This window comes from Pseudochaenichthys georgianus, chromosome 8 (assembly GCF_902827115.2).
Source record: "Pseudochaenichthys georgianus chromosome 8, fPseGeo1.2, whole genome shotgun sequence".
In the NCBI taxonomy this organism is placed as follows: Eukaryota; Metazoa; Chordata; class Actinopteri; order Perciformes; family Channichthyidae; genus Pseudochaenichthys; species Pseudochaenichthys georgianus.
In genome coordinates, this window is record NC_047510.2 from 20,336,857 (window position 1) to 20,357,509 (window position 20,653).

Below are 20,653 nucleotides of genomic sequence, written 5' to 3' on the forward strand. Positions count from 1 at the left end.
TCACACACTTAAGACCAGCTTTTTGCATGTATGAGGAAATTATGTGATTACAATTACGTATCATCCTGGAATAACAATGAGAGACAATTAACATACAATTCACACATAATGTGTAAATAGCTGTAAAGATAACAATCATTGTTGGAGTGTTTCACATAATATGTTGAACGAATACAACTCTAGTTCTAATTTAGTTTTGACCAATAGCTGAGTAGCTCAGTTGTGTTGGTTTCAAAGGTTTCAAATCAAAACCGTAAACCAATTTGTTTTACATGCAATGCACAAGTGTCCTTTTATTTTTGAAAGGCTAGGAAATCGGAGTCTCTGCTGAGCCCCTGAAGGCAGCACAGTGATAAAGTGCTTTGGATGGGGTGTGACGTGGAGAGCAGTCAGGTCTGCAGGAACAGAGTCGGAGTTAAACTCACTCCACAGTTTTTACGGAGGGCTGTCCGGACTGGGTTTTACGGACAGCATTTGAATACGCGCCGTTACTCACCTGAAACTTCCTGAGAATCACAGGAAATAACCGGGGAGCAGCACCGAGCGGTCCGGGGCACATGGAAACGCTATGTAGCTGGAAATACGGCGGTGGACTTCATCACAGTTTCGCTCGAGAAGAGGCGAAGTTAGCTGCGAGATAAACATGCTCACCCCGATGTTGGCCTCCCTGCTGCTGCCTCTTCTCCTTCTCTGTCGGATTTCTTTCTGCCAGTATTCAAGCGACCAGTGCAGCTGGAAGGGCAGGTGAGGTTTACCCCGTTGTTTTTTTAAAATGTGGATAAAAATGTGTCTGTAAGTGAGCTGCAGCGACTTGAGGCGACTGTGGCCGAAACTCAGACTCCGAGCGCGGCGATCTGAAATCAGGCAGCGGAGTAAAACGAGAATAAGTCTTACATTAAGGCAGGATAGGAATATTAAAAAAATGTCTTGCCTAAATGAATAATCTGTTATTGTTTTGTGATGTTAATGGAAATGAGAACGGGCATACGACAGTTTCACAGACGGGCAGGATTTATTGGTATGCTGAATTTATGAATGACAAACTTATTTGATCAACATATGACTCACCAATACAAATGCGTTTAGGCCTGTTATTAGGGACTTGCTCGTATAAAAAGTATGCACAATTATTATAATATATAATTAAACATACGTAAGTACATACTTAGATTTAACCCCCCCCCCCCTCCCCCCCAACAAAAATAATACTGATTATTTACAGGATTGCATGCACAGATCTCCACGGAACCGTTTTAAGCATTTCGTTTTTTTAACAGTTTCTAAAACCTCAAGCAGCACACTGGAAAATGTTTCCTCCATCAAACATCTGCTGAACTCTCTTTTTGCACTTGAGAGGCTGTGCTTCAAATAGTGTGGTTTTGTTTTTCATCCTCCACTCAGGAGGGGTAAGAGATATTCAGCACTTTGAGCCCAAACCAATAATCTGTTGTTCATTAGTGAGACTCTTGACTAATCTCCTTTAATTGCATGCAGAAGTGATGAAGTTAGAAAGGACTTAATTAGAGGCGTGCTGAGGAGAGCCTGGTTATGAGGCTTCAGCTGCATGTGTTCAGCATATGCCATGGGTTACTTTAGATCTATGGCAAATTTGAATTTCAGCATCTCATTTTCAGGAAGCTGGGCGTTTCTCCCCCAAAGTCAAAACCACTAGCTTGGCATGCACATGCTGGTGGACTGCTGATGGCTTCCTGCCTCAGGCTCTGCCACAGAATGACTGACAGGCAGGAGTTTTCGAACCCTGACCAGGCATTACGTTCTGGAGGGAGTCATTTGGTCATGCTGGCGCCAGAGTCCGAAGTGCTGCCCGGACAAGTCTCTTCCAGTCTCTTTGGTGGCTTGAAAGCAAGGGGAGGTTCGGTGCGTGACCTGCATTTGCACTTGCATGCAGCAGGCCCGGCTACTGTTGCTGTCGCTGTCTGCCCAGAAGCCCCTGTGTCCCTCCATTCATCCATTTCTGCTTCCAAACTCTTCCCCAAGGCAGCTTGCCAGTGGTGCGTTTTGCCAAAGCTCGGGGAGGATAATGTGGTATGGGGGGAGTGTGTGTGAGCTGAGGTCATTTTGGCTGCTGCGGCTCGTGACTGGTCATGCAGCCAGTCTTGCGCACAGGCAGCCATTAATGCTTCAGGAGGCGTTTACTATAATCAGGTATCTCGGGCTGTAAATGACCAAACTATTATTTTCCGATCACTGAATAATCTGTTCATGATGAATGAAAGCAGGAAGGCACAGTATTTTTTGTCAATATTACATTTTCCGATATTTTTGACCCACAACTAATTCTTGCAGTTTTCTGATAGTTATATCCAAAACACAACATACAGAAGGAACTCATTCACTGGGCCAATAAGGAACAACCTAAACTATGTCCACATGCAAAACATGCCCTTTTAACTTTTTATCCAACATATGGCCTGTCATTTTGGAGGAAATGTTCGGTTGTGGCTGATGCCAATATTTCTTTTTAAAGCCTCTTCCTGCTAATATTAGTGACTTGTGAATAACATCCTGAATTCCTAATTAAAAAAATTAAAATATCTCCACATTAAAAGGTTCCACATTGCAGGGTTTTGTGTAATTGTACACTTTAAGACATTCTAAACAATCCCTGCCACTTTGATTCTCGAGTGGTCGATGCCTGCTGACGTCTTTCCTTCTCGTTACTTGCAGTGGTCTGACCCATGAAAGCCACGCCAGGGATGTGGAGCAGGTGTACCTGCGTTGCTCCCAAGGCTCTCTGGAGTGGCTCTATCCCACAGGGGCCATCATCGTCAACCTGCGGCCCAACACTGTCTCCTCCGCCGCAGCCCGCCTCTCCGTCTGCATCAAACCCTCTGCAGACTCCGGTGGCACCAACATCTACCTGGACCGCAACGGCAAGCTGCGGTTACTGCTGCGTGAACAGGACCATGCTCAGGGCAAGGTGCAGTGCTTCAGTATCCAGGAGGGGGCGCTCTTTATCGAGGCCGTCCCGCACTTGGACATCAGCCGTCGCATCACAGAGTTCCAGTACGAGCTGGTCAGCGACAGGCTGGGACCAGATGCACAGTCACTGGAAGGTAAGACACATTTCCACCATGATGCTTTACGGCTCGATGCTAACCTGTCGGCCATTGTAATTCATTTGAGAAGCCATTATAAAGACCTACAGGCTTTTGAATCATTCCCTCTGTGTCTGGTTCTCTTTGTGCTGTGTCCCTGCGGTGTGTGCACTAAATGCAGCCATCTAATGGTGGAAACTGTTATTAAGTTGGACGCTAATAGTAGGAAACTCAACGTTTGTTCCAGCAGACTGCTAATACTGAAGCCAAAGTCCATTTCTCTGGTCACATTGTCTGTACATTTTGGTTTTAAGGGAATGTATTTCTTGTCGGAATCAAATGCCAGCTATAAGTATCAAGACATCAAAAAACTGAAGCTTTTTAAGTCTCTATGGTACTTTTCCAGGACGAAAAAATCCATTCATGCTTGATTTGACTTGGCTCTTAGCTGTAATAGATTTGTTTTTTTTGTGTGTGTGGAGAGGCACAGCCAAACAGGGGGCCTCCATTGAAAAACAACCGTGTATTTTCACGCTGCGTACCTGCCAAACCTGCACAGTTTCAAGCCGCGCAACTGTGCAAGCAACTGTGTTCTTTTCCACCTCAAGCAAAATAAGAGCAGTATTGGGCCCACATCTGTTTTTACGGGCTCTCTGGGTTCACATATCCACATCCTGCGTCATTATCTGGTGCAGCACAGAGAGGGGGTTAAATGCAGAGAGCAGTGAGTGTGGAGTTGTTTTGGCCACATTAGTGTGCTCCGCTCAGCTCCGCAGTATAATCTGTGTGTGTGATGTGGCCTCAGATCGCATCGGGATGATTCACAAAGACGGTGGTCTCGTGTCATCTGAAGCCTGGGCTGGTGGATTGATTGCAGCTTTGCTTCTTCTCATCTCCTTCTCTCTCCCGTCTCTTCCCTCTTCTCTCCGACCCGCTGTGCTGTGATTGAGTTGCTCACCGTTAACTTGGAATGCATCTCTAACCAGATGTTTGGAGGAGCTTCTAGGAGCATATAGGCTTATTCCCCCCCACTCCCTTCTTTTCTTGCCGTCACTCCCTCAGCCTCCCTTTCAGATCACTTAACTCATATTTGTTTTCCGTCTTTGTTTCACTATTTCCTACCTCTCTTTTAATGTATTGCTCGTCCATTTATCATTCTAGTATTTTCCTTCTCATTCCTCTCCCCTTCATATATCTTCCCTCTCTCTTCCTGAACGTTTGAAGTGGTTCACGTCTGTGCCGAATGGTATTAGCGAGTTGTGCTCCATTACAGTGGAATGCATCGGGGCCCAGATGTTTTAGGGACACTACATCGTGCCTCTCCTCCCCTCCTCTACCACTCCTCCCTCTCAGCTCCTGTGAAGTGGTTCTGATCAGAGCGGCGCTGCATGTGCATGGGCCAGAGAGGGATGCTGACTCGGCTCTCAGCCCATTCCTGTGGTTCTGTTTCATGTCTGACATGTGAGCCCTGCTCGCCTCTGCTTTGGTGGAAAGAAAAAACACGGCTGGGTTTAGCGCCGGGCTCTGGGCCTTTCTAATGCTAAGGCCGCACGCAGGCTCACTTCAAAGGGCCTTTGCACTCGGCTCTGGGCGAGGTCGGCCGCTCTGAAGTCTCCCGGCTTTCCAGCTGTTCTTAAGCCGTCCGAGCTTGTGGCTGTTTGACCTCCGACCTCTCTGGTGATGCGGCAGAGCCTCGTGTTGCTACACAAGCTGACCTAAGACATGTTCACCCCTCACCCCTATACTCTCAAGCCAGCTAAAAATAAGGCTCCAGCGCCTACAGATGACAGAGGGCACTCATCTCTGTTTTTGGACTCAATTAAGTAATAGTCTACAGATTTACTCTCCACATTTCTAAATGAGAAACATTTCACACCAGACTATGTAAGCTAGGGTGGTTTCCAGTGCACCAAATCCACCTGAGTTAACTGCTTTAATCATTATTTTTCTAATTTAATGGATGAACACCCACTGACCCAACCTCTGCACATCGCTGACTCGACACCCCTCCCTCTGCTCCCCACCTGCCCCTCTCTGCCGCAAAAGAAAACCACAGCAGATCTAGGACTAATAAAGACGTTCTATCCCGGCCAGCCGCAGGACCACCTGAGTCAACTAATCATTGGTTGTCTGCTCTCATTTAGGGCCCTTTCTCCTGCTATAAAACAGTCTGGAGGCGGGCCGGCTGAGCTGCTGCTCTGTGGGGGAAATGTAGCCCGGGACAGACTTCTAAATTTCTCTCCAATTCTCTTTCTTGACAAATCTTTTGCCCTTCAGTTATGAGAGCATACCCTTTTGATTGCCATCTTCTATTGTTTAAGACCAGGCATTGTGGAGATCTGCCTACTATTAAGTGATTTTCACTTTTAAAGCTATTCAAAACTCTACTTGATGTTGTAGTTGAGAAAGTGCTCACTGTTTCAGTCCCAGCAGGTCTGCTGAAGTGCTAACAGAGCTCAGGTCAGCAACTTAGCCTTTCCTCGTGTCTGTGCTCCCCTAAACTTCTCATCTGGTCCTTGTTTGTCACGGAGCGTCGAGGGGCTACTCTTGTGGCGGGGAAGCTGACCGAACTCCCCCCACGAGCATAAAACCCCTCAGCAGTGTTTATGTGGATACACTTTTTGTTGAGCAGCATGCCCAGTTCTGTTTGGTGTTAAAACAAGGAGCTCATGACAGCTGAATTCTGCTCTGCCGACTTTGTAAATAAATAATCATCTGTAGGGACGGAAATGACTGTGACCCCAGTTGTTAGTGTGTGACTTTGTGTTTGTTAGGTAAACACAGGCAGTGTTCAAAATGGAAGATACTATCCAGTATAATGTAAATGATGTTCAGCCACCCTAAAATGAATTGTGGCTCTATCGACTGTTCAATGGTGGACAACAAATGATGAAGCATTGGATAAAATAAATGGGAATGATGGCAAGTGACTTCTTCTAAAATATTTAAAACTTTTAATACTGGAAAATAAAGTTGAAGAGGTAGTGTACCTTTTGTGATACAGGTTTCATTCAGAGTGTAGCTCAGACCGGTTGTCATGTGATGTAGATGCATTTAGCTTGGCTTTACTTCAGTGTGAACAGTCTGCTGGTCATGTCAAACTTGAGGGTAATTTAGTAGGAAGTAGTATGCAGTGGCTCAGTCAGTACAGTGTTTCCCACATCATTTGATTCTATCAAGACAAGCCAGAGGCCCCTTAACGTATTCTGGTGGCCCACGCATCCACCCCCCTTCAAATAACAAAATACATGCAAGTTCATGGCTACTGTAGCAGACAACGTTCTTGTTGCTCTGTGTTGCGTTGTTAATGAGTGAGACACACCGGAGTTGAGGATCTGTGGGGTTTATTCTCCAAAAAATATAATTTACACCAAAAAAAATGATATATTATCCGCCACAAATGAATCAATGTATGGGAAACACTGCAGTAGGGGCTTGGACTGTGAGCCGTAGGGTCGCCGGTTCAAGTCCCCGACCAGACCTAAATATGGAGTGTGGACTGCTACTTGGAGAGGTCCCAGACAGTTCACCTCTTGCCCTGCCGTGGTGCCCTTGAGCAAGGCACCGGACAACCCCCTTCCCCACTCACTCCCATTGCTCCACGGGCGCTGTACACTAGGGCTGAAGTCGAATAGTCCATTTAGCTTAGGAACCTTCCTAACCGCGTGAAATGACCCGGAAGTCCCTCAGTGGCAGCCATGATAAGTGCCTTTTGAATTCTCTAGATGAAAGGAAAGGAAAGGAGGTTTCAAACTTCCTTTATAACCTCCTTTAGCTTAGGAACCACTGGACTGGACCTCCCTAACCGAAAGGAGAGGAGAAAATGCTGCCCCACAATGCCTTGCGGCCACAGCATTTGTCGTCACACAACAGTCGGCCGTTCATGGAAGCAACCGATTATGACCGAGAAATGATATCATGAAAGTTACGGTGCTTATTAAGCATTTTAAGACGTATGTGGTAAGTTGCCAAAGTGCTTTGTTTTGAACGTTCATCAGTATTATAATCAAAAAGAGAAATATGAACGTTAGTTTTTAATGAATTGATCCAAAAAAATCAACATTTCACAGTCTTTACTGAGCTGTGTGGAGTTTGTTCAACTTTTAAAAGATGTTTGAATGGTGATATACACAGTGATAGATGTTAAGGACTAACGTTTATAATAAATACATTTGTATTGATTTTAAGATCTTTTCATAGTTCATACAATCATACGTATTGGGATCATTTGTATTAATGTGGACCGGAGGGAGAGGGTGACGAGCATAAGTTTCACTTTCCTTTTTTATTTCAATTCCAACTTTGGTCATGAAGAATATGTTTCTCTGTCTACGTTCATAAAGCAAAACAGCAGCATCAGAGCACGGTGCAGAGTCTCTAGATGAGTCCCTCGTTCTTATTGAACATCCATGTTGTAGTCCGCTGTATAGAAAACTGTAGTTTCCATAGTTTCCCCACAGCAGCAGACGCACAAAATGTATCTAGTATTTAGCTCGGGCAATGAAGCCTCACCTGCTGGTTGCCCAATCGGGCAATCTATTATGCCAGTATCATGCAGCTCGCGGATCCAGTAATGAGTGACCCGACAGTAAAACTAAACATATCTATAACTAGTTTAGGTAGTTTGAGAGGTAATTAAAATAGCTACGTGTGATATTCTAACCTGAAATGTGTTTTGTTCCGCTCACCGCTGCATGTGGTTATGCAGAGCTGCGTGTCGAGTCTCGACTCGTCAGCAGCTGCTGATCTCTCTCTCCCGTCAGATTAGACTTCACTCGCGTTTATGTCCATATCGATCAGATCCAGCTAGTTCTAGCTAATGATATGACTGCCTGCTTATTAAAAGACAACTACACAATAAGTGTTGCGATGCAACTGGATGAGGCCACAAAGTATAGCGCAGCATTATGCATTTGTTTACATGCCCACCGGAACCCCGAGGCATTACCAACAGATCAACGCACAATCAACCCATACATCTCTTTCTCCACATTAAGTGTTACGGCCCGTCCACACAGCGGCATGCGCTGACGCTTGCCGGCGGGCGTGTCTGAAACTCGACCAACAACCAATCACATGAATCTCCCGCCCCTGACACACAAGCAGCGGTTTGATTGGCTAGAGCTTGTACTGGCATATGATTCGATTGGCTGACGCCTCGCCGAGGCGTCAAAAGTTGAACATTGCTCAACTTTTGCAGCGAGCCACGCCAGCTACGCTCCACGTCGCTTCCCACGATGCATTTCGGCTAAAAGTGACGTCACCCCATTCAAAGTGAATGGGGAAGCGTCAACGCACGCCGCTGTGTGGACGGGCCGTTAGACATTAGAGTTGACTATTCTTGTATGTCACATACTCTTCTTGTCTGTCACATAAGTGGCGCAACTGAAGCGGTATTGCTCTAAAGGGAAATTATTTTGACCGAAGATATTTAGATTTGCCGGCTAACGGGAACTCTGACGTGTGCTTCGCGGATGCGCTCGGCTCCTCTCGGGTCTGCTCGGTCAGCTTCCGGATGAGGAGGCATTCGTTCGACCAACTTACAGTAGTTAACATTACAAACATTTTTAACAGGGGCCATAATAGTGTAAATAATGTTTGTTTTGGCAGTTATAACTGAATGTAATGTTTTCTACTTTTTTCCATCTGGGAAGGCATTTGCCTTCATCAGATGGAAAGTGTTTTGACCAACAACTTAAGTATTTCTTATAGCTATGCAGGGCATGCAAGCGAGCAAACAAGAACAAACACACAAGTGAAATGAAGAATAAAATTGAAATTGTACAACATAATATTGTGGTGGTTCATCTTATAATTCAGTCTAGAGAATGCACCAGACAGCATCTAAGACCTGCAAAAATCAAAATTTTCTAGGGGGACGGAGGCCCCCCAAACCCTTCGTGCCATTTTGTCCGCGTGCATTTTTCAGGGCAATCTCTATTGGGCTCAGGGCCATCTTAGATGGCCCACAGGGCCATCTCCCAAAATCCTTAATGTCATGCACTGCGCAGTCTCTTCTCCTAAATCCTTTTGAATTCTCCTATCCACTATCCCTTAACCCCGTGACGTTTCACTCAGAGGTGAAGGAATAGACGATAGGGTTAGAATTTAGGAGCTGATTTTTAAACTATCCGACTGCAGCCTAGCTGCCCACTGCTCCTTGTACTAGACTCCTGGTACTAGGATGGGTTACAAGCAGAGAACAAATGTCACTGTGCTGTGTGCTCTGCATGTGTGACCATTAAAGAGGGTTTCATCCCTCTGATTCTATCTATTCTATACTTATTGAGTTTAAAGTGGACCTATCATGCTATATTTGAATAATATATTGTAGAGCCATACCTATACAAAACATGTCTGTGAAGTTTTTTTTTCAAAATACCAAACAAATCATGCATTTTAGCCATGCCTCATTTAGCTCCATTTGCTCTAATCCAGCCCTGTTTTTGCAAGGGCTGATTCTGTGGCAAATGAGCTGCAGCTGACCACGCCCCCCTGCAAAGGAGGGGGGCGAGGCACGAGCATCATGTTACCATGCCACGGCAACCTCTCATTCCCCTGATGGCTAGAGAGTTGCCCATATAGGCGGAGCACCCAGTTTCTGACGTCAGAACAATTTCAAATCTGGATCAGTCTGTATCAGATCCGTTGCAGCCCCGTTTTTAGAGATTTGGGTATGGAGGAAAAGAGAGGGTTGTGTTTTCTGACACTTGTTGAGTTCCCTGACACACCGGGGACACATATTCCTGTATAAAAGACGTACTAAAGTACATTTTGCATGATAGGTCCCCTTTAAGTAGAAGGTGGTGGACCTGTTAAATATTATGTGGACTGAATTTTCCTGTTTCAGTTTGTAGTGCTTTACCAAACTCATCCACTTTCTCTCTTTGTGTCCCTTCAGAACCCTGTCATCCCTGCAGCGACACTGAGGTGCTCCTCGCAGTCTGCACCAATGACTTTGGTAAGTTAAAACACTGTTTGGGAGAATAATAGTCGTCCTGTTTCTATCTCATGAGAACATCATATTGTGTAGCATGAAATAAAACCCGTACCTAAATCCTGTGTTCATGCTTGGTGTTCTCAGTGGGCCGGGGCAGCATCAGGAGGGTGGAGCAGGAAGAAGAGCACTCGACAGTCACTGTGGAGATCAGCCGCCTCTACAGACAGAAGATCCACGTCTTTGCATCCGGGGGTGTGAGGGTGCGGAGGTGGACTGGCAGCATCAAGATGCCCCCGCAGTGTGGGGTGAGGGCTGGGGAGGGGGAGTTCCTCTTCACCGGGACTGTGAGGTTTGGGGAAGCCTGGATGGGTTGTGCCCCACGCTACAAAGACTTCTTGCGGTTGTATAACGAGGCAGAGCAGCAGGGGACCAACCCCTGTCATGTGCAGACGGACTGAGGGGTTTACCTGCCCACCCCAAAAATTACATGTCCTCACTGAGTGGGGGGGGGGGGGGAAGAAGAGCAGAACCAAGCGTTCGTGCTAAGGAGAGAGAGAGGCCGACAGACTGGCCCGGAGCCTCTCTTCTCCTGCTGTCATGTGACTCTTCGGAGAGAAAGACTGGAGCTTCTGAATGTTGCCAAGCAGCATGCTGGATGAACTCGCCTCTGAAAAGTCAAACGTGATGCAACAAGGAATGTGTCCGGACTGCCTTTCTCGCAGACAAAGGCACTCCCAGGATTTAAATGTAGCAAACCCTCATTTGGTTTTTATTTGTATAAAATGTGAATGAACATTGTATATTTTGGAGCTCTGTGTGCTTTGTAAAATAGCTTGATGTACAGTTTTTGAAGTTATTTCTTATGACAGAAATGTATAAAGTAAAAGCCTTTTTATTTTTATTTTGTTTAAAAAATGATCCACAATTTTAATGTGGTGGTTTTCTTTTCAGGCCGTACAATTGTTAAAGAAAAACCCCCTAAAAAAGCAAAAACGTTTTTTTTTGCCTTTTTGAGAATAAAAGTTTTTATTCCCTGGATGTGTGTTAATGTCTGTTTTATATGTTAAATAAATAATTGACAAAATCTGCGCTGGGCAAATTTAAACTTAAGTAGGTCATTGTTTTTTGGGATTTTGACTAGCGAGGGATTTAAAGAGGGTTCTCTCTGGACTGTTGGTAACTCGTGGACTCGTTTAGTCCAAAAAAATCAATTTATTTAGAAACTAATATGCAGATGAACTAATGCAGGATACGGCTAGCTTTAACCTTAATTTAGCTTGTGCTATAAACCCTTAATTTCAGCCTCATATGGAAATGGTGGGTCATTTCATATCAGATGAAATACACTCAGTAGTGCGAACAGGTTATTCCCCCCCTGTTCTGTTGGAATAAAAACACACTCATATGATGTGCATTAGGCCCTGCTCCGAGGTTCACCTCAGCCTTTAGCCGAGACCGTCTGCCAGGGGTAGAGATTGATATCAGAGAGTTGGAGTGGATTCCTCTGCGTTGGTTCCTGTGGTGATGGGGGTGGCCGTGTGTCAAGGTCAATGTGAAAGGCCTCTTTGTTCCAGCGTAGCAGTCTGGTATGAGAGAGAGGACTGAAGACAGACCTGAATACAGCCCTGTGACTGGGCACGCAGCACTCTCCAACCACACTGCACATTTTGATTGGCATGTACAGTCGTGCTCAGGTTCCCTGTTTAAATGAAGACTTTAATATCCACATCACCTGGAATCTAACAAGGAACAGAGCAGGTTATTTTAGCGCTGTGCTGCCGTAACAGTAGATGCAACCTGTGAGCCAGGCCCGTTAAGATGACATCCAGTTCATGGCCAGGTCCCTCTTTGTCAGCCTTTTCACTTAAAACGGAAATGCACCTCGAATGTCTTTCAAAAGTTGCCCCACATAGACAATTGCTTCTCCAGACAGCTCTGTGTATTGAATGTCTGAATTCCAGCTGAATTCCAGCTGAAAGCCAGCGGTCCCTATTGCTCACTGGGAAATGCAAACAGAGTTTCTATGGAAACGATGACTTTCTATGAACCTTCTCACTCTGGCTTTGAGACCAGGAGCCTTGGAGGAGGAGGAAGAGGAGGTCAGCGGGCATTACTTGGCTGGTGGTTTTCACTGGTCGGGCTGTCCTGGTTGACAGAGCTCTCTTCCTCCGGCCAGTAAGCCTGTTTGACACCAGACTGGTCTTCAGGTGATTCCTATGCAAAATAATCAATATATGCATCACTGTTCAAAGTGACCTACTGAGCTGTAGTGTACTCCTATGATGCCGTGCAATTTAGCTCTTTACTTTCCCTGGGGAAGCATCTACTAGCTCTCATAAGGATTTATTTTCACTAGAGCTGCTTTTAATGAATGTGATTTATCGACCACTGCATCTACAGGCAACTATTTTGGGGGGGTAAAACATTTGTTCCAGCTTTTCAAGTTCAAGAATGTGCATGACATTTGAGGACATGTCTATGAGTTGTAAAAGAAAAAAGCAGCACAAAAAAGATGCAATTGTTCCTTCTTTTCTAATGTCTAGCTATTGTCACTAATACTGCACTTTCTTTCTAGAGGCTTGATAAGCCGCCCATGGGCAAACAAATCAAAGATAAAAGGCAGTTTTAGAGAATGTTTCTGAACCCCATTTCATGAGATTTTCTTCTAAATAATGTGTTTCTAGTTTCACTGGGAGTAGTTCATTTGAAATTCTGACTAATCTGTCAAAAATGCACATGCAATTGTAAGGGCGAGGTCAGATTTCATTGTAATACTAGTTGAGAAGGACCAGTTTATGCCAGACATGAATATGTGGGGCCTTTGTGTCATCAGTGTGATTCAGCCAGAAGTCACTGCATGGTCATCTCGTGGGTGGAATTAAAAGAGAAAGAAAAAAAAGTACTGTTGAAAACTACAGTGACGGCGAAGGGCACAGTGACTTGGCAGAAAGAAGGGCAGTCGAGTTGAAGAGCAGGAGGTCTCCAGTAGTGAGAGGAGGCCTTCGAGCGCAGTGTAGTGGCTAATATTTTATGCCTCTTTTGGAAGTGCTGGAATGTGGGGAATGTGTTGACTTCACACACACGCGTGCACAGTTCCCTCAGCGCTGCTGCCTTGGTTAGCTGGAATCAATAGAGTCTCTGTGGTGTTTCTGTGTGTCTGACTGAGTGTGTGTGAGTGTGTATGCCTGCACTGTGCGCGTGGCCCTAACCCCAGCACACATAAACACACCGCCTCAGCAGCGAGATAGCCGCCACCCACACTGAGCCACGACTCTCTCTGCAGCTGCAGTCCTAACACCTCGGATCTGACATAATGCTGCCCTGACACTTCTGTTAGCAGGTCTCACAGGTTTATATTTATAGGTTTATATATTACTCTTTTACTATAATAGTATTTGTTTTGTTAAACAACTATCCTCTTCAAAAGATTGCAAGTTCCTAGTGCCTGGCTCGAGCTCAATATCCTCTTAATATGACAGATTATGAAAATCTTGCCAAGGGTTATAGGTTTTCAGCAGTTATTTTCCCTGGGTCAACATGAAAAACCCACAAACAGCTTTCCTGCTAATGCTATATTACTCTAAACCATAGCCCCTACAATTCTTGTGAATGTTTACTTGATTTCAAACAATATGTCTCAAAAGTGTCTAAACTGATTTTTACAGTTCAATTGGTGATTGAAACATCCACATCCCTTCATTATTTTGCAAAGAGAGCCTTATTCAATCTCTCATTGTTAGGAACCTTGACTCAATAGTATGAGGATTCAAATGCACAACCCAGAGACAAAAAAGGTTTGAAGAAAATAATCTGAAAAAACAAAATGTCAAAAGTAAAGCGCTCACATGGAGGAAAAAAGGCAAATCAAACTTCGCCCGCATAACAAGGGTACTATGAATCCTAAAACTGTAACACCAAAAACAGAGAATCAGTTTAGTAGGCTATTGATAATCAACCATACCATTTATGATGTCTTTCCCTAAAATATATAAAAAAACATGTTTATGCTTAAGTATCTCAAAAATAATTTCAATACGTTTTAAAAAAAATGTATTTTGAGTGAATGTTAAAGTAGTCTGTTTTCAAATTCCCTTTAAGTCATTACCAATTGGAGCCAGAAAGAGATGAACACATCAGAACGCGAGGGTCAACAAGCCAATAAGGCCCCTCACAGAATGCTCATTAATCCCCAGAGGGTCATGAGTTTCCCAGTCATGAAATGCCTCAGAGCCGCCTCCTTTACCCCGCCTCTCCCACCAAAGCGGCATGGTAGGATTATGCTCTCTGGTGTTGGGTGTCCCCTCACAAAAAGTGATTGGGAGGTCATAGCTTGGTCTTGCATGTCTTAATATCAGGTATCAAAGGGGATGTGGGAATTGTGTGCTCAGATATGTTAAATGGGAAGTGTACATGAAGTAAACCAGGCACTGCCTTTATTAATTAAGTTTTGGCAGAGACTCATGCAGTCAGAAACATACAGTAGCATTAGTCTGTTGAAGAAAAAGCTACCCATGATAGAAAGCTCCACACTGCTAAGCTTTATCATGTAAATGCCTCTTTCTTGGCTGACGTCTGTATTATGACTAATTATTTCTGTTTGTTAAAGGTTATTTGCTGCTCCAGTCTGTTCCTACAAGACTGTCTCCTTCTTCCTTTTGTCCCTCATCGTTCTCTTTTCTTAATGAGTGAATGTGCGCGGCTGCTGTCAGCTCACATGGCTCCCAGAGGCCGCGTTAGGGTACCCTGTTCGTTCAGCAAACACGCCAATGTCCTCCAGAGTGGGGGGTCCCACTGCACAGAGTTACTGGGAGCCCCCCAATGCTCAGCAGCCCAATAACGGCGCAGAACTTGGCTCCGAGGACATCGAGCAAACACACTGCAAATTGTACTTTTATTTACTTGCCTTCACTTCCCTGCCCCCAACAGCCTTCATTTACTGGGATCCGCAGTGCCATATCCAGGAGCCCCATGGCAACAGTCGGCCTTGTCAACGGGGGGACAACTTTCTCATGATGTCACTATGTCATGGATATTGGCAGCCTGTTGCAAAGCCATGAAGCTCGCTGTGAGATGTTAGGATCCCAAAACGACTGATCTTTACGAAAACACGACATTTGGGTTTTGGTACTCTAGCTTAACCTTGATTTGTCTTAGTAAAGTCGTTTTTTTAATGTTTTTATCTTATTATTTTGTTGTTTTGTTGTTTCTGTGATTAACAATAGTAAAGCCGCTGGTAAACTCACACAGAACTGCTTGTTGGATTGGCTGTTTAGCTTGAAAACCCCCTCCCCCACAGACTTTTACGAAGTCTGATTTGGATGCAAGGGCTACAATTTCTATACATTTCTGAAAGTCAAAGTTCCCAAATCAGACCCAACTTATGCAGCAACAAGCCAGGGGAGACAGTCAGTTATAAACACTTCCAATGTGGTGGGACAACACACTTTGCCAACCTAGTTTCTAGCACGGCCCAACACTAAGTGATTCAATGCTTTCAGGATGGACCATTACTGAAATTGTCACTGATCACAATAACAAAAGCTGCCCCTGTCACTAGTGCTCCCTTGACTTAATCTTGGCTTTGAATGAGCGTGTTGTTGCATGCTCTATACAACCTTTCACTCATCAACCCTTGCTTCTTGTCTGCTTGTGATAATGCAATCGGCCCAGGCTCCTCCGCTCTCAGGCCTGTCAGACTCAGCAGATCAGCAGTTTGCACACTCCAATGAGCACCAGTGGATTTGCCCTGTTGGTGGACTCCTCCTTGGCAACCAGGCCGACCCCCTCTGACCTCTGGCCTAGGCTGTGGCCTTTGGTTGAGAAGAAAAATAAATGGTTCCTGTCTAAATTCAGCATTAGAATCTGGAGGAGACTGGGGCGGGCACTATATCCTCAAAAGGAAACGCACATCTTTAGGTTTTGTTGAATGACAAAGATCATCAGCCAATGGCGGGACAAGTTTAGAGCGTGATGGATTGTGTAATGGGACATGGGACGTTTGATTGATGTCTAAATGAGGAGCATAATAGCTCGTGTGATGGATAGGTAGGAAGTGAACACTTAGATTTTCATACAGGAGCGGATGTTAGCTGTTTGGTTTCGTGACAGAGGATGATGGATCGACGCCCGAGAGAGGAGGACTTGGTAAACGGGGAATAAATTGATCGCAATGCCGTTTTGTTTTTAGATAATTATTTTGTTGGATGGTTTGACGCATAAACACAGTTTAAAGTAATGGGCCATCTTGATCCAAATAAAACATGTTAAAATTAAACAAATGTTGCGCTGTTAATTTAAATTACAGATAGTCAGATACCCATTAGATTCAATTATTAGATTACTTACTTTCAATTGAATTACAATATATGCTGTATAATGAAATAATAGTGACATTTCTGTCTTGAAATAATTTTCTAGGAGGTCTTTGCCAAAAATAACAACAACATTAAAGCGCTGTCAAATATTTTGAGCGCGCTTCTTCAAAATTGTGCGCACATGATATAATGGAAACCCAACCCAACAACCGCACCGCTTAATTCAGGATAGCATCACAGGAATTTAAGGCCTGTCACTCACAGACTGCAAACATACCACAGCTCAGCACCTCAAAGTGTAAAACATAGACTAAATCTGTATTACTTTTGCAAAGCTTAATAATCACTTTAATTTCTCTCTGGAGAGTGCTTAAAAATAATATTGTCAGTTAAATGACAGATTCAGATGTCACAGGGTTTCATTAAAATCATTAGTGGATGTCAAACCAGCGTGCTGAGTGCTGAGTTACGGCAACAGTTATCAAGTGGACAAGTGTTGGCAACAGCTGAAAAGTCAGCTGGGAAAAGAATGGCTGAGCCAGGGAAAGTAGAGCTGTAGGGGGTCACACACACACACACACACACACACACACACACACACACACACACACACACACACACACACACACACACACACACACACACACACACACACACACACACACACACACACACACACACACACACGCGCGCGCACACACACACACACACAGTGGCATGCGTGTGCGTGTTGCTGTTTCATGTAATAGTTTGGCACAGGTGACAGTCAGTGACCCCTAATCAGAGTTCAGGACCCTGTTGTGTAGTCTGGGACCTCTCTGAGCTCCATAAAGTTCAGAGGGCAACCTGATTGATTGGCATTAAGGGATGTAATCCACATCTGCAAAGTACAAAAGAAAACCTTGGTCAAATGACAATTTAGCTGTTGAGCTCACGAGAATAAAAACTACAGGACAGCGAGAGAATACAAACAGGCCATAAATGAGACCACAAACATGAGGAATCAGTTAAACAAGAAGAATATTTATATCATCCCTTTTTACTGCTTGGATTCTTCGCAGAGTATTTGATCTCCCCTCGAGTATCGCCTCGAGAAAGAGCCGTACGGCTCATGTTGCAACACAGAACAGAAGGGTCCAGTTTACCCACTTGCAGGCTGAGGAGACAAGCGCTCGCTGGTGTGACATTATGTGCACATTTTGGGGGATTATCACCGCTTTACTGTGGAATGCATAACATGTCTGAGTGGGGAAATCAGACACAGAGTAGCAACGAGGGCACAGGAGCCTCACAAAGTGCTGAGTGACTGACAGTTATAAAAACAAATTTAAAATGTAAAGCTGCTGAAAGAAACTTAAATATATGCTGCCACTTTATTTCAACAACATATTCACATTTTTCTATCAGATATGTGTGGACAAATCAGATATGTTATGTGTGGTCATTAAAACGGCATTTTGGATATGGTGTTTAAAGGGGCTCTTTTTTAATGTTACACCTAAATGTCAGTTTATTAGTTAGAAATTGTACTACTAGTCTGTTGAGAAGGTTGTATCATGTCTCCTGTGGCTTGGGAGGGCTTTTGCCATACATGAAGAAATAAACCTGATGATTTCACAAGGGTGTTTTTGTTTTGGTCATGGAGACTGCACATTTTTAGCTGCAAGCGGCATCTCTATTATTAGTTTGCTCTATCAGCTGCTACGTACATAAACAAAACTTTCCCTTCGGCTGCTGTGTACAGACTTTCACTGGCTTTAAATGTACATTAAGTGTTTGTGTGGATGCAGGTTTTTACAAGATTGCAACTATTGTAACTATTGTGAATTTGCGCTAAATCGCTGTAAGGACCTGCCCGTCCACACTACAGCGTCGACAGCCTCGACTTTGAATGGGGTTACGTCACGTTGCCTCGCTTTTTCGCCGAACTGAATTGTGGGTAGCATAGCGGTCCGTCTCCGGCGTCAGAAGTTGAACGCCGGAGTAGCCAGCGCCAGCCAATCAAATCCCGTTTCGGAAAATCTGACAGCTCAAGCCGTAGCCAATCAAACCGCGTCTAAATTGGGAGAGATATCCCGCCGTTCAACTAATTATCGCTGTAGCAAATCACCCGGTTTTGTATGACCAGACCCTCTTCACCTACCGGGATACAAACCGGAGGAACCAGGCATGGAGGGAGGTGGCAGAGACAGTGGGTGAAACTGGTAGGTTTTCGCCCGTTTGGGGAGTTTATATATATATTGATTTGCTCCCATAAAATCCCCGGGTTTTTTTGCTTTGTATGTCGGGGGCGGGAGATTCATGTGATTGGTTGTTCATGGTCGCGTTGCTTGAATAAAATTGTAGGATTTAGTCGACGAGGGTCTATGAAAGATGCTGACAAAATTGCATTATGGGAACAGTAAAATCCATCGTTTTTTGGGAGTTTGACCCAAGATATCTCAACACCTGCTGCTTTGACTTTAAGCATTATTTATTGTTTTAAGCTGTTTCTCACAAGTCTCCCAACCTAAATGACTGTGTGGGTTTAACTGATAGTGCTGCTGATAAAAGATGTAACCTCTCAGGCCTTGCTTGTTGAGTTACACAACATCCCATATATCAGCATCCTTCTTTGTTTAATTTAAACCTTGGGACCTTTGTTGCATGTCACAACCCTCTCTCTCCCCCATTTCAAGACCATCATCTTCCAAATAAAAAATCTGCACAAAAAAGGAAACAAGTGAACACCTTCAAACACACCCTTTAGTGTTAGTAGGCTACTGTCTAGTGTTTGAATGTGTCACATTTTCCACTGTGAAAAAACAGACAAATCCAAACTGCTTAGAAAAACACTTTCCAAAGTAAATGCTATATCCAAAAAGAGTTGACAGTAATACAATAGTTGAACATACCATTGAGACTGGAAACACAAGGTTTACTCATGTCTCTTCGTAAGACAGACACTGCCCCCTGCAGGACAACAGTCTTTAGCCACTGCTGTGTGTGCTAAATCCTGACACATTGACAGTGTTTAAACCAGAGTGCATTTCATACGTATCACCATTCTGTCTGCACCAATAGACACAGTTATGTACAGTATTAGACCAAATCCAAACCCATAATAACAGTGTAATAAGAGCACAGAAAGTAGGCTTTATGTTTAAATACCGGAGAGGCTGCTCAGATTTCCAGACGTGGTGAAATGTATATTTATACTGCAGTCAAAACAAAGCCTGAACATGTCTGACAATGCATAACATAATGGCTGGAGCTATGATCAGTTATACTGCTGACCTGCCATCCACACACTGATGGCTGGTTTGAGTATGTCACAGAAAAAGTGTATGTATTCAACATAACCAAGCCAGGCCTACCTGCAGACATGAGTAAATAAATACACAAAGAGATGAGTGCTGATGCCCTGCTGATGCAGACAACTGACAACCACAAGTCACTGTCCCAAACACAACAGAGACCCCAGGAGGGAAGGAAACCTTACTCTGCTCTCTGCTGAGAGTGATTTGGTAGAGTGTATACTTAAAAACTCATCAGTGTATCCACAAGGGTTCGATTTTCAGTGAGTGTTGGAGGGTATTTCATGCTATATATAAAAAGAAAACAGTCCATCAGATCATGTTCAGTGTATAACTCTTGGGAAGAAATCCATTAATAAAATAACAGATGTTGGCCTGCGAGGGGTCCATAGTTCGTTTATAATGGGCTTATGAACATAGACAACCTTTAACTAATTTTACTGATCACAAAAAACAAGAAAGTTGGACCATATTTTCAGGTTTTACGTTGAGGAAACACTTTATTATCTTTCACAAAAGTTCTTTCAGAAGGTGGAATATAATCCATTATTCAAGGGGGGTGTCCTACTTCTCCAATGTGGTAATGCACTTCTGCATTTATTTGGAGTCATTATATCACAGGAAAGGGAAGCCATTTTAAACATCTATGCAAATCAATGAAACACCAGATTACTTGTATTAAAGAATAATAATTAAAATAGACACTACAATTATTCATTGATTCAGGGTCATTCTATTACATGACATCAAAACATAATTCATACACATTTTCATACAAATAGTCATAGCTGTAATGGAAACTTCTGTGTAGCAATGCAGTGGGAGTCACTGACTCAGGAAGGAGACAGGGTAGAGCAGGAGCTTCGATGTCAAACACTGGAGGTTTATTTGGAGTTACGGCCGGAGAATTCACATCACAAGTCACAGCAGTCACGGTCTGACTGCACGGGTGGTTGCCATGTCAATTCTGGAGAGCCTCTCTCTTGTTAGCCCATTTAACTGGTTTCAAAGAGAGTAATCAACATATATTGATAAGATAGTTTA

The 20,653-nt window shown here is 44.0% G+C and overlaps 1 protein-coding gene across 1 annotated transcript; it reads left to right on the top strand.

Annotated features, from left to right (window-relative positions):
* The first annotated feature begins 342 nt into the window (after positions 1-342).
* metrnla (meteorin like, glial cell differentiation regulator a) lies at positions 343-11,035 on the top strand. The gene is made up of 4 exons (XM_034090158.2): positions 343-744; positions 2,689-3,077; positions 9,961-10,020; positions 10,144-11,035. Exons 1-4 carry the CDS (start codon positions 644-646, stop codon positions 10,455-10,457), a joined length of 864 nt encoding a protein of 287 aa, XP_033946049.1. The 5' UTR covers positions 343-643; the 3' UTR covers positions 10,458-11,035.
* Positions 11,036-20,653: the final 9,618 nt, after the last annotated feature.

What these genes read in the sequence shown, in the direction of transcription:
- metrnla (XM_034090158.2), top strand. Translation starts at nt 644, where the DNA reads ATGCTCACCCCGATGTTGGCCTCCCTGCTGCTGCCTCTTCTCCTTCTC. An exon ending in CAGTGCAGCTGGAAGGGCAG is followed by an intron (nt 745 to 2,688) that starts GTGAGGTTTACC and finishes CGTTACTTGCAG; the next exon opens with TGGTCTGACCCATGAAAGCC. An exon ending in AGATGCACAGTCACTGGAAG is followed by an intron (nt 3,078 to 9,960) that starts GTAAGACACATT and finishes GTGTCCCTTCAG; the next exon opens with AACCCTGTCATCCCTGCAGC.